Below are 12,661 nucleotides of genomic sequence, written 5' to 3' on the forward strand. Positions count from 1 at the left end.
CTCGCCCTCCCTAGCAAACCCTAGCCGGGGGAGAGGGAGGGAGGGACCCCCCCCGCCAGGGTCTTTTTGCAGAGTTGAGCGAGACAGGAGGTTTGAGTCTGGGGGCGGCTTTAGCCGGAGGGGGTCACCACCAAGTTGCGGGGAAGACTTTGCCCTACTGCAGGACTACAGTACCTATTTTGCCCGGCAGGAAGCAGGTCCGCCCGCCCAACCAGTCACCTACACAGACTCAAACCCCTCCCGGGCTGCCAGCCGCTCCCCCTCGATTGATCGCTCCCGTGGCTGGGGAGGAAGAGGAGGACGGAAAGAAGGAGGAAGGAGAAAAGAAGGAGAGAGAAGAGGAGGAGGATAGGAGGAGGAGGAAGAGGAGATAGAAGAATAGTTGTAGGAGGACGGTAGGAAAAGGAGGAACAGGAGATAGAAGAAGAGGGTAGGAAGAGAAGGAAGAGGAGGAAGGAAGGAAAAGGGAGAGAGAAAGGAGGAACAGAAGAAGGGAGGAGAGGAGGAGGAGGAGGAAAAAGAGGAGGAGGAAGAAGGTAATAAGAGAAGGAGGAAGAAGGGGAGAAAGAAGAGCAATAGTAGGAGGAGGGTAGGAAAAGGAGGAGGAGGAGGAGGAGGAAGAGGGTAGTAAGAGAAGGAGGAGGAAAAAAAGGAGGAGGAGGAAGGTAGGAAGAGAAGGAGGAAGAAGAGAAGGGAAGGAGGAAGAGAAGAAGGAGAAAAGAGGAGGAAGGAAGGAAAAGGGAGACAGAGAGAAAGGAGGAACAGAAGGAAAAGGGAGGAGAGAAGGAGGAGGAGGAGGAGGAGGAGGAAGGGTCAGCCTGGCCGGCCCGCCCGCCACTTGTTGCCGAGAGGAGGCGGGGGGGGGGTCTCGGGCGAGGGCGGGCCGGGGAAAAGCCGCCCCCCGGCCGCCCAGCTCGCCCACAAGGCTGCGAGGCGGAAGGGCCAGGCGCGCTCGGAGTCACCTCCAGCCGGGGCGCTGCGCTCCACCTCCCCCGCCGGGACCCCGGGCGTGGCCGGCCGCGGGGGAGCCAGCCCGCCCGCCCGTCCTCCGTCCGCGGCATGGGCGAGGACCCCAGCCTGGTCGCCAAGGCCGCCCTGGTAAGCCGCCCTGGGCGCCGGGGGCAGCGGGGTGGGGAGGGGGCGCGAAGACCCCCTTGGGCCACTTCCAGCGGGGCTGGGCTGGGCTGGGCTGGGCTGGGCTGGGCAGGGGGGCAGCTGGGGCGCCTCCCGCCGGGTGCTTTGGGTGGGGGTCCCTGAGCGTCTCTCTCCCCCCCCCTCTCCCTGCAGGCTGCCAGCGCCTTCTCGCCCTCGGCGGGGTCCTGCTCGGGGGTCCGCGGCGCCGGGGCGCTCCGGCTGGAAGCGGTGATGGAGAACCTGCAACGGGCGCAGGCGGCGCGGCTGGAGGAGAAGCTCCGGCGGGCGCAGGGGGCTCAGCCCGGCGTCCCCCCGGCGCCCCCCGTGGCTCCGCTGCGCCCCTTCTGCGGGGGGCTCCCCACGACCCGCGACCCGCCACCCACCCGCCGCCAGAAGGAGGAGGAGGAGGAGGAGGAGGACGGGCAGGACCAGGAGGAAGAAGAGGAGGAGGAGGAGGAGGAAGAAGAAGAAGAGGAAGAGGAGGAAGGAGGCGTCGGGTCCCGGCCCCGCCACGCGCAACGCCCGCTCGCCCACGCCGGCTTGGCTTCTCCGCCTCCCCCGCCGCCTCCGCCGCCTCCCCACGAATGGACCTACGAGGAGCAGTTCAAGCAGGTCAGTCCACGCCGCGATCCCGCGTGGATCTCCGTCGCGCGTGGGACGCGGGACGGTCGCGTCTCTCTTTTGCGAAGTTTGGTCCCGGCGCCTGCGTCCTCCCTCCCTCCCTCCTTCCCTCCCCATGGCCCCTCCCTTCTCCCACGCGTGGAAAGTCGCGGCGTGGAATCCTGGCCCTTTTCTTGACTCGCCCAGCTTCGGGAAGGCACGCCACGAAGTGGGAATAGGACGGCGCTTCGGGAGCCGCGGGGATAATGCGTGGGTGGTTTCCCCACGGAGACACGCGAGGATGTTCAAGTGAACCGAGATTGGTCCCTGTAAATAAAAATTGCGCCCCCGCCCCTTGGAATTTACCTTCCCCCTTTTTTGGATCCCCTTCATTATTCAGATTATTTTGGGCTAAACCTAATTTCAAAAGCCAAGAAGAATAATTTAAGGAGTTTGAAGAATTCATTGTTTCTAAGCTATGATATTTTGGGGATTTGTGTAAGTCCCCCACCCCCACATTTATGTGAAAGGGGTTTTTGCCTCCCCCCCCCCCAGGTGGGTCTCCTGGAATTCACAGGGATTTTAGAGGCAGACTTTGTAATTTTTCCGTTTTTCAGAATCTTTTATTGATAACAGGGATGTTACATTGTGTTCAATTAAACCTGTCATCCTTTCAGACACACACAGGCATTTTATCAATCTGGTAACATACAAGGGAATTTCTCCCGGAGTTTTTATATCCCTGGCACAGCAATCTTACGAGGTAGGCTGGTGTGAGAAAGGGCACCACCCAGTGATCTTCCTGAATGCCTCAGAGGGCTTCTGCTAAATTAATGCCTTTTTGCAGTTTTCATTCGACCCTGCCTTACAGTTATCCTCGGTGGGTGTGGGATTTTGGTTTGCTCTCTTTGCACAGGGGGCTGCAAAAGAGGGGAAGCCCCTGAGACCAGCTGCTTTCCAGCTGCTATTTCAGGGGTCTTTATGTGTGAGGAACCGTTTAATCCTTGGACTCTCTTCTTTGCAATGTAAATGCTTGTTTTCAGGATTTCTTTTATAACTTCTCAGCTAGTTTAATGAAGGCGCAGATCCCTGTCCCTGACTCCCCTCCGTTCCTCCCCCTTCCCTTATTCTTGGGCTCTTGCTAAATACTAATTTATTTTTAAAGTTACTTGCCTCCTTTATATGTTGTATATTGAGTTTTATGGTTTTTTTTATATAATTTATTGCACTCTGCCCAGAGTCCCTTTGTGAGGGAGATTGGTGGTTTTAAAATTAGATGATATGGATAGATGGATGGATGGATAAATAGATGATATAACTCAAAAATTTAGCTAGATATATAGATATATAGATAGTTAGATAGATAGATATAAAGAAAGAAATGGGATAGAGAGAGAAAGAAACAATAGTATATATATATATATATATATATATATATATATATATATATATATATATATATATATATATATATATATATATATATATATATATATATATATATATATATATATATATATATATGAGTCTTTGGTTATTCGGGTTTTCTCGCGTAAAATTAGAAGTGTCTTGGCGACGTTTGACGAAGTCTCATTCGTCATCTTCAGGCTTCAGCTTCGTGCTTCTGGGAGCAAGAAGCACGTCCCAGAAGCACGAAGCTGAAGCCTAAAGATAACGAATGAGACTTCATCGAAAGGTCACCAAGATACTTCCAATTTTACGCGGGAGAAAACCCGAATAACCAAAGACCTACATACAAATATATATATGGGTGTGTATCTGTGCACATATCCATGTATGTTAGATAGACAGACAGACAGACAGACAGAAATAGAGAGAAATGGAATAGATAGAAAGAAAGAAAGAAGGAAGGAAGGAAGGAAGGAAAAGAAATAGTATGTGTGTGTGTGTTAGATGGATAGGTAGATACTGTAGATGGATGATACATAGAGGATAGATAGATAGAAATAGGATAGATACAGAGAGAAAGAGAAATATAGGATAGATAAAATGAGAGTGAGAGAGAGAGAAATAGGATATGATAGCCAGATGTTAGATGTAGAGATAGGTAGAGAGAATTAGAAGAGAGAGAGAGAGAGAGAAATAGGATAGATACATAGAGAGAGACAGAATAGAAATATAGATGAGAGAGAGAGAGTGAGAGAGAAAGAAAGAAACAATAGTTCTTCCTTATAAGTTCTTCCTTATAAGGTGTTTGTTATCCAAACTCTCCATCCCATTCCTGATTCCTCCTTGTCCATTCTTCTTCTTCCAAACACGATTATTTGAGCGGCTCCAAAAACTTGTCCCCAAAGACAATTTGAGTAAGTTCAGGTCTTATAAAGTGGTAGGGCAGAAAGCTGAAGAGTGACAGCCCACTCCTGCGGTCCATGGTTCTTTCTCTCTCTCTCTCTCCCCCCCCCCCTTGGGTCCAGGGTTGGCTTCCCCCCCCCCCCGGGAGGGGGGGGGGAAGGGAACACTTCCTGCCGGGCGAAGCTTGCTTTTTGGCGGAAGGTGGTGGGAGCGGAAGCTAATTTGGAAACAACATCTGGGACCCCTGTTTCGTACCCCCTCCTTTGCAGGTGCCCCCCTCCCATAAGGAAGCTGGATTTTTATCTCTGTTATATGAGTTTAGTTTGGCCTTCAAAGCTACCAGTTTATGTTTAACTTTTTGATTTGGTGTGTGTGTGTGTGTGAGAGAGATTTCTCAAACAACACGACTTCTCGTGTCTATCTGTCATCTTAAGATGTCCTTTACACGCCAGAAGTTACTATTTTTTAAATTTGTATTTATTTTTTATTAAATTTATTTTAATACATTGGTTTAATCGACCTTTAATTTATTAGTTGCTTTGAAATTAGTTACTTTAATAAATATGTTCATCCAACAGCAAGTCTTCTAACGCCATCTTGAGATGGCCCTTATGTGCCAGAAGTTATTATTTTTAAAATCTGTATTTCTTTTTTATTAAATTAATTTTTTTAATAAATTAGTTTATTTTATTAAAGTTGCTTTGAAATTAGTCATTTTTAGTAAATATATTCACCATGGCTTATCATCTGGAGGTGCCCTTTATGTGACAGAAGTTATTCTTTATTAAATTTATATTTATTTTTTTGTTTAATTTATTTTTTTAAAATTAATTTAATAAAACCTTAATTTATTAAAGTTGCTTTGAACTTAGTTATTTTAGTAAATATGTTCACCCATCATCATGGCTTATCAACTTGAGGTGCCTTTTATGTTCCAGAAGTTATTCCTTATTAAATTTATATTTATTTTTTTGTTTAATTTATTTTTAAGAAGTTATCGTAGTTTAATAAAACCTTAATTTATTAAAAATTCTTTGAACTTAGTTCAAAATTCTTGAGGATACATACTACTGAGAACTGATTTTTTTCCCTTCTCCAAAAACATTTTGTGATTTGCTGGATTCCGAGTTTTCACTTCTCCCTCTTCAAATTCTTCTCGTAGTCCTGCATTCCATGTTATATGGAACTGGGTGGTTGGAGGAAAGGCAGGTTTGAAGGGGTGGTGGTGTCTCTCCATCTCGTGTCCTGGCCTTATCCGGTGAGTCCATTTTCTGCATTTCTACAAAAATGGTACTTTAAACTAAGCTTTGAGTCTCAGCAACCCCATGCCTGCACACCAGTTAATTAAGGTTTGCACAAACCACTCGGGGCATCTCAGGGAAACCTTTAGTTCAGCCTTTAGTGACCTGATTGTGAATTTTGCACGGATTTAATTTCTCTGTGGCTTTTAGTTAAGAAGACAGCGTCTGAGTTGTCAGAGGCCAGAAGGATAAATGAAAAAGAGGGAATCAGGTTGCTCCGAAATTTCTTCTCTATCCTTTTCTGAATTCAAAATAGAATGCAGAACAGTAATTTTATGGGTTTGGGGGGTTTTTTTGGGCAAAGACCACAATAGTTATCCAACCTCACCCAATTTTCTTGGACTTAGCTATTATTTATCTATCACTTTTATATATATCCTGCCTTTTTGGCAAAGATGTCAAGCCAGCATTTGTGGTTTTAAGTCGCCTCTCTGGTTCCTTTTCGGCAGCTAAGAGAGATGGGGGGGGGGGGGAGGAGAGTGCCAGTGTGTTTCATGGTTGTTTTATGGTCATTCTGAATCCTTGTTTGGACTCAAGATCCTAGATCTGTTTTGACAAAACCGGAAGAGCTCCTTGCTGTCCTGGATTGATGATGAAAAAGAACAATTTTCGGAAGTAGAAAATTTTTGATGGGCAGCTATCACAAATGATCACAGAACGGAAACAGGCTAATATATTATGCATGTGTATACATGTGTATTACAGGGAGAGAGAGTGAGTGAGTGAGAGAGAGAGAGTGATGAAGGAGAAAAAAAAGAAGAAAATGAGATCCCCCCCAATATTGTTCCATTCCCCCCCCCAAGAAGAAAAATGGACTATTACAAAATATTTCCTTTTAAAAAATATTTATTTATTTATTTATTTATTTATTTATTCAATTTCTATAACTCTCCGTCTCAATCAATGACTCTGGGCGGTGTATCATTCAAAAAATATACGACAATGAAAAGACTTCTTCATTTCATTCTAAAAAGATTTTAGAAACAGTAAAAAAAAATCCATCCCAGATAAATATACCTAGCAGCCAAGATACTAACGATATCTAAAATGGTGTTAAAAATCAGAAATTGTAGGAAGTGTTTTATGAAATAATAAAAACAAGCATAAGAAAAATGAGGAAATGCTTGTTTCATCTGAGTGGACTTTCTATTTTTAGAAATTTATTCTCCTCGTAAATTTCTGAAATAATTGTGAATAGGGACACGAATCTTGATCCAGTGGCATTTCTTTGGACAAAATGTGAGTTTTCTCTCGTTATTTTTTTCTGAAAATCTGTTCTCGATTGCTTTCTCAAGGGAAAAAAAAAATCCAGAACTTGCTGCTCTCATTTCCAATTTAATTTTCCTTGCCAACTTCACCTAAAGTGCCGACTATAAAGAAAACCTTGATTTTCTTGCACTCAGAAACTTGGAGCACCATTCCTCTGAACCCTTGGAAAAAAAGATTTTCCAGGAAATTTAACAAATAAATAGATATCTAAAGAAAATAGATTACCCCACTGTCAGTGTCATGGGCAAAAATCTACTGTTACAAGCAGGACCAATTTTACCGATTTTGCATTTTTATAAAGCGATGAACAGACTCTACGCCTGTGAAGTGGGTTAAAAAATTAAGATATATTTATTTAAAGAATAGGCCATCCCAACTGGGTGGCTTTCAGACTGGAACAATAGGATAAAAACAAACTTTATCACCCAAAAGAAACCACGAACAATTGAAGTGTACCATGCAATCTAACCCAGTTCCTGGTGATAAAGCCAGTTTTTAAGAGCTGACTTCAACTGGGGCAGAGGATGGCTGTATGAATTTTGGATGGAAGGGAGTATGGACATTTCCCCACACCTGAAAAGTCTTCCCCCCCCTCTTCCAGGAAACACGCTGTCTACTTATGTGTATATTCACCTCTATTATGGTACATTCTTTGCTAAATCTTACCTTTGCTTAAAATGTCTTTTACTTGGAATATCGCATCACATACAAAAAAGGAGATTGAGACTCTGGAAAGAGTGCAGAGAAGAGCAACAAAGATGATTAGAGGACTGGAGGCTAAAATATCTAAAGAATGGTTGCAGGAATTGGGTAGGTCTAGTTTGATAAAAAGAAGGACTAGGGGTGACATGATAGCAATCTCTGGGGGGGGGGGCTGCCACAAAGAAGAGGAAGTGAAGCTATTCTCCAAAGCACCTGAGGGCAGGAAAAGAGACAATGGGTGGAAATTAATCAAGGAGAGAAGCTACCTGGAATTAAGGAGAAACTTCCTAACAGTGAGAACAATTAATCAGTGGAACAGCCTGCCACCAGAAGTTGTGGGTGCTCCATCATTGGAGCTTTTAAGAAGAGGCTGGACAGCCATTTATCTAGAATGATATAGAGTTTCCTGCTTGAGCAGGGGATTGTACTAGAAAGTTCCGTCCAGTATTATTATTCTATGTTTCTATGTTTCTTTTCATCCACAATGTGCATTTGCAGCACAAGATAGAACAGAACAGAATAAAATTCTTTAATGGCCAAGTGTGATTGGACACACAAGGAATTTATCTTGGTGATACGCTCTCTGAGTACATAAAAGAAAAGATACAATCGTCAAGAATCATAAGGTACAACGCTTAATGATAGTCATAGGGAAACAGTCAATATAAATTTTAAGGATACCAGCAACAAGATTACAGTCATAGAGTCATAAGTGGGAGGAGATGGGTGATAGGAGCGATGAGAAGATTAGTAGTAATGCAGACTTAGTAAATAGTTTGACAGTGTTGAGGGAATTATTTGTTTAGCAGAGTGATGGCCTTCGGGAAGAAACTCTCCTTGTGTCTAGTTGTTCTCTATAGCATCATTTTGAGGGTAGGAGTTGAAACAGTTTGTGTCCAAGATGCGAGGGATGTGAAGATGTGAAGGAGATGCCCAGCAGATACAATGTGTGTTTCATGACATCATTTACACAGTGACCTAAGGACAGGTGTGACATTACTCTACTCTCTACTCTCCGGTAGATAGATGTCCACCTAGCAGTTGGGGTCAATAATGGTGTTTCTTTTAGAGCTGTCCCTTTTGCGTGCTTCAATATGAAGACTCGGAGGAATGACAAGACTTCAAAGTTGGCATCAAGAAACCGGTTATTTGCTCCAGTGAGGTTAAGACTAGATTCTAGAGCAGGGGTCTCCAACCTTGACAACTTTAAGATTTGGGGACTTCAACTCCCAGAATCCCTCTGTAATGTATTTGAAATTTTGGAGGGAAAATTGGGCGGGAAAATACACGTTGCTGATTGGCTGGTGTCTCAGCCAAATACTATATAAAGAGAGGTGTTTGCCTGTTGGCTTTTGCTGGGTTTCACAATAAATTAAAGAGCTGTTGTCACTTGCATCGTCTCCTGCCTCTTCATTGCCCAAACCTAACATTGGCGACGAGGATGGGATATTGAAGGCAGTGAGACTAGGAAAAGAACTGAAGGAGCAACTTAGTTTCAAACCCAGCCAGTTATCAAGGACGGATACATAGCAATGTCTACCTATACGCCGCCAGCGCCATTCGACCCAGCCAAAGAAAAATGAGGGTCATACATGGCTCGCTTCGAGTGTTTCCTCGAAGCCAACGAACTGCAGGGAGTGTTGGATAATCAAAATCGTGCTTACTTCCTGAGCCACTGCGGACCAGAAGTCTTCGTTACTGCCAAATCGCTGTCGGAACCAACGCCGGTTCAGTCGGTACCATAGCCAGTGCTCCAGACAACGCTATGAGCACACTACGCGCCGGTGCCATCGAAGTTCGTGCAACGTTTCGAGCTAAGGCAAAGAGTTCAGCGAGAGGGCGAGTCGATCAGCGTGTACATGGCCGCATTAAGAAAAGCCGCAACCCACTGTGAATACAGGGATTTGGAGGACACTTTGTTAGAACAACTCATTTGTGGGGTCAGGGACATCCGACTACAGAGGCGGCTGCTTTCGAAAAGCAATCTAACCCTAGCGATAGCCCTAGATGAGGCCAGGGCGCACGAGATGTCCACCAAAGCGGCGGAAACCTTACAGAAGCCGAACACGCCTAATTCCTCAGCGAAAGCGACACCGATTCACAGCGAGGAAATCCAGGCAGAGTGGGAAGATGAAGAAGAGGAAGAGGTTTTCCACACTGGGAGGCCGGAAAGAAGCGACCGTGATGAGTGTGTGAGTTGCGGAGGCCAACACCAACGACAGAATTGCAGGTTCAAAGACGCAATTTGTTGGCGGTGCGAAAAGAAAGGACACATAGCTCAGGCTTGCTGAGCCTCCCAACCTTGCCGCCAAAAATTCAAACCGGCCAATCAGCAGGGCGCTGGTTCCGTGAAACGGCCAGGGATTGGCCAATTCAAAAAAGGCACGAAGTCAAATCACACCACTGTGCAAGTGGGTCACACATCGACACGACTGGAAAAGAAAATATTCACCAAGACCTACATCGAGGGAGTACAGTGTAAGATGGAGGTGGATACCGGCTCATCAATCACGATTATGTCCTGGGACACAGTCGTAAGGGACCTGCCTGAAGTCGCGAAACGCCAGCTGCAAACCCAAAAGCTGAGAGTGCAAGACTACCAGGGAAACTGAATCCCTGTTCGAGGAGTCACGTCGGTCAGAGTGAGATATGGACAATTCAATAGAACCCTGCCGATCACCATCGTCGATGGAAACCTGCCCAGCTTGCTGGGTCTCGATTGGTTCCGAGCCTTGGGAATGGGCATTACCGGGGTTCACAGCATCGGCGACAACCTGAAGGACGAACTGTTGCGGGAATTCAAGGACGTTTTTCAAGACAGCCTGGGCAAGTACGTGGGGACCCCCATTTCATTCAATTTAGGCCCCCAGGTAGCTCCGATTAGGCTAAAAGCAAGGAGGGTTCCGTTTGCGCTCAAACCCAAAATTGATAGGGAATTAGACAAACTAGTAAACCAGGGGATCCTAGTACCAGTCGACCATGCAAAATGGGAGATGCCAATAGTGACCCCAGTCAAACCGGCCGGATCTGTCCGTATTTGTGCTGACTATAAGGCAACGCTTAACAAAGCATTGCAAAAGAGTGCTTACCCTGTCCCCATCGTACAACACTTGTTGCACTCGTTAGGACAGGGACAGGTTTTTGCCAAACTCAATTTGGCTCAAGCCTACCAACAGTTACCAGTTGACAACGAAACGGCCGAAGCACAGACAATTGTCACACACTGGGGTGCTTTTAAATGCACTCGACTTCAGTTCGGAGTTAGTGTAGCCCCTGGGTTATTCCAAAACCTCATGGAACGGCTCCTACAGGGTTTACTGGGAGTAGTCCCATATTTTGATGATGTGTTAATATCAGCAGAAAACTTGGAGAATTAGGGTCAAATTGCGGAAGGTTTTGGAAATTTTCAGGACTGCGGGGCTTAAGGTTAAACTTAACAAATGCCATATCGGAGTTGAATCAGTAGAATTTTTGGGTTATCGGATAGATAAGGAAGGCATCCATCCCACGGAGAGCAAGGTGCGAGTCATTAGGAAGGCTCCACCCCCAAAAAACAAAGCAGAATTACAAGCATTTTTGGGGCTTGTAAACTTCTATGTGGTATTTTTAAAAAATAAGGCAACAGTAGCCGAACCACTACATAAGCTGCTAGCGAAAAACTCTGTATGGACTTGGGGCAGGGTTGAGGCTAAGGCATTTGAAGGCGTTAAGAGACTTTTGTCCAGCGACAGCCTTTTAATTCAGTATAATGGGACATTGCCATTAGTATTGGTTTGTGATGCATCACCCTACGGGGTAGGAGCTGTCCTCAGCCACAAGTTACCGAACGGTTCGGAAGCCCCTATCGCATATTTTTCCCGCACAATGTCTGCAACAGAAAGGAACTATAGCCAACTAGACCGGGAAGCACTTGCCATAGTCTCTGGGGTTAAAAAATTCCACGAGTATCTGTTTGGGCGGCGATTTGAAATAGTCACAGACCACAGACCTTTATTGGGACTCTTGGTGGGGGACTGTCCAACACCGGTTGCATTATCACCCAGGCTGACCCGTTGGACTATTTTCCTGGCAGCATACTCGTACCAACTGTCTCACCGGCCGGGCAAGAACTTGGGACATGCGGATGCTTTAAGTAGATGCCCATTGCCAGAGACTATTGAAGACCCGACCCCAGGGACACCTGTCTTGTTAATTGACTCTTTGGACTCTGGTCCGGTCACGTCAACAGAAGTGACTAGGGCATCCTACAAAGATATTATTGTCTGGACTGTAATCGGCTGGGTGCAGAGGGGATGGCCAATGGCACCGGGAGAACGATTTAAAGAGTTTACCAAAAAGTGTTCAGAACTGTCGGTACAAGGGGGGTGTCTGTTATGGAGGGACAGAGTGGTTATTCCGGAGAAATTACGAGGGCATGTCTTGGAACTATTGCATGTGGGCCACCCAGGGATTGTGAGGATGAAAAGCCTAGCGAGAAGTTATGTGTAGTGGCCACAAATGGACAAAGACATTAGCGACCGGGTGGGGAAATGCCAAGCTTGCCAGGAATCAAGGCCACTACCCCCAACAGCCCCCATAAGAGAATGGGAAAAATCCCAGGGTCCTTGGTCCAGGATCCACATAGATTTTGCCGGGCTGTTTCATGGGCAAACCTTTTTGGTTGTGGTAGATGCCTACTCGAAGTGGTTGGAAATTATACTCATGAAAACCACAACAGCTGAGGCCGTAATCACAGTATTGCGGCGACTATTTGTGACACACGGGCTGCCCGACACCGTAGTGTCTGATAACGGCCCACAATTCACGGCCACCCAGTTTGAGGGGTACTTGGCCAGAGAGGGCATCCGACATGCCCTCTCGGCACCTTTCCACCCGGCGACGAATGGACTTGCAGAACGCTTCGTGCGCAGTGCCAAGGAAGCGTTATCCAGAATTAGCCCAGGAGATTGGCAAGCCAAAATCGACACCTTCCTGGCAGTCCAACATAGAACACCCTGTGTGGCCACCGGCCGCAGCCCATCGGAGTTATTAATGGGGAGAAGACTCCGGTGCCCCTTAGATCGGTTAAACCCAACATACTCCCCTGATGGGTACCAGATACGGAGGACAAAACAAGAACAATGACCACGGGCGACCTGGTATGGGCACACAACTACAGTGAGGGTCCAGCTTGGCTAAAGGGAACCATTGTGGGAGTGACAGGCCCAAAATCATATTTAGTGGACATGGGGGATGGCTGAGTGTGGAAACGCCACATAGATCAATTACAAAAAAGAATACAAAACAATCCAGAGACCAAACAGCCAGACCCTGACTACCCAATATTTGAACCAACAGCTAAC

The 12,661-nt window shown here is 46.2% G+C and overlaps 1 protein-coding gene across 1 annotated transcript in view; it reads left to right on the forward strand.

Annotated features, from left to right (window-relative positions):
• The first annotated feature begins 1,059 nt into the window (after positions 1-1,059).
• ARID3C (AT-rich interaction domain 3C) overlaps positions 1,060-12,661 on the forward strand; it is a 100,706-nt gene continuing 89,104 nt past the window's right edge. The window contains exons 1-3 of the mRNA XM_058168111.1: positions 1,060-1,098; positions 1,288-1,458; positions 1,669-1,746. Of these exons, the coding sequence (XP_058024094.1) occupies positions 1,060-1,098; positions 1,288-1,458; positions 1,669-1,746 (288 nt within the window). The remainder of the gene's footprint in view (positions 1,099-1,287; positions 1,459-1,668; positions 1,747-12,661) is intronic.

This window comes from Ahaetulla prasina, chromosome 2 (genome assembly GCF_028640845.1).
Source record: "Ahaetulla prasina isolate Xishuangbanna chromosome 2, ASM2864084v1, whole genome shotgun sequence".
Classification (NCBI taxonomy): domain Eukaryota; kingdom Metazoa; phylum Chordata; class Lepidosauria; order Squamata; family Colubridae; genus Ahaetulla; species Ahaetulla prasina.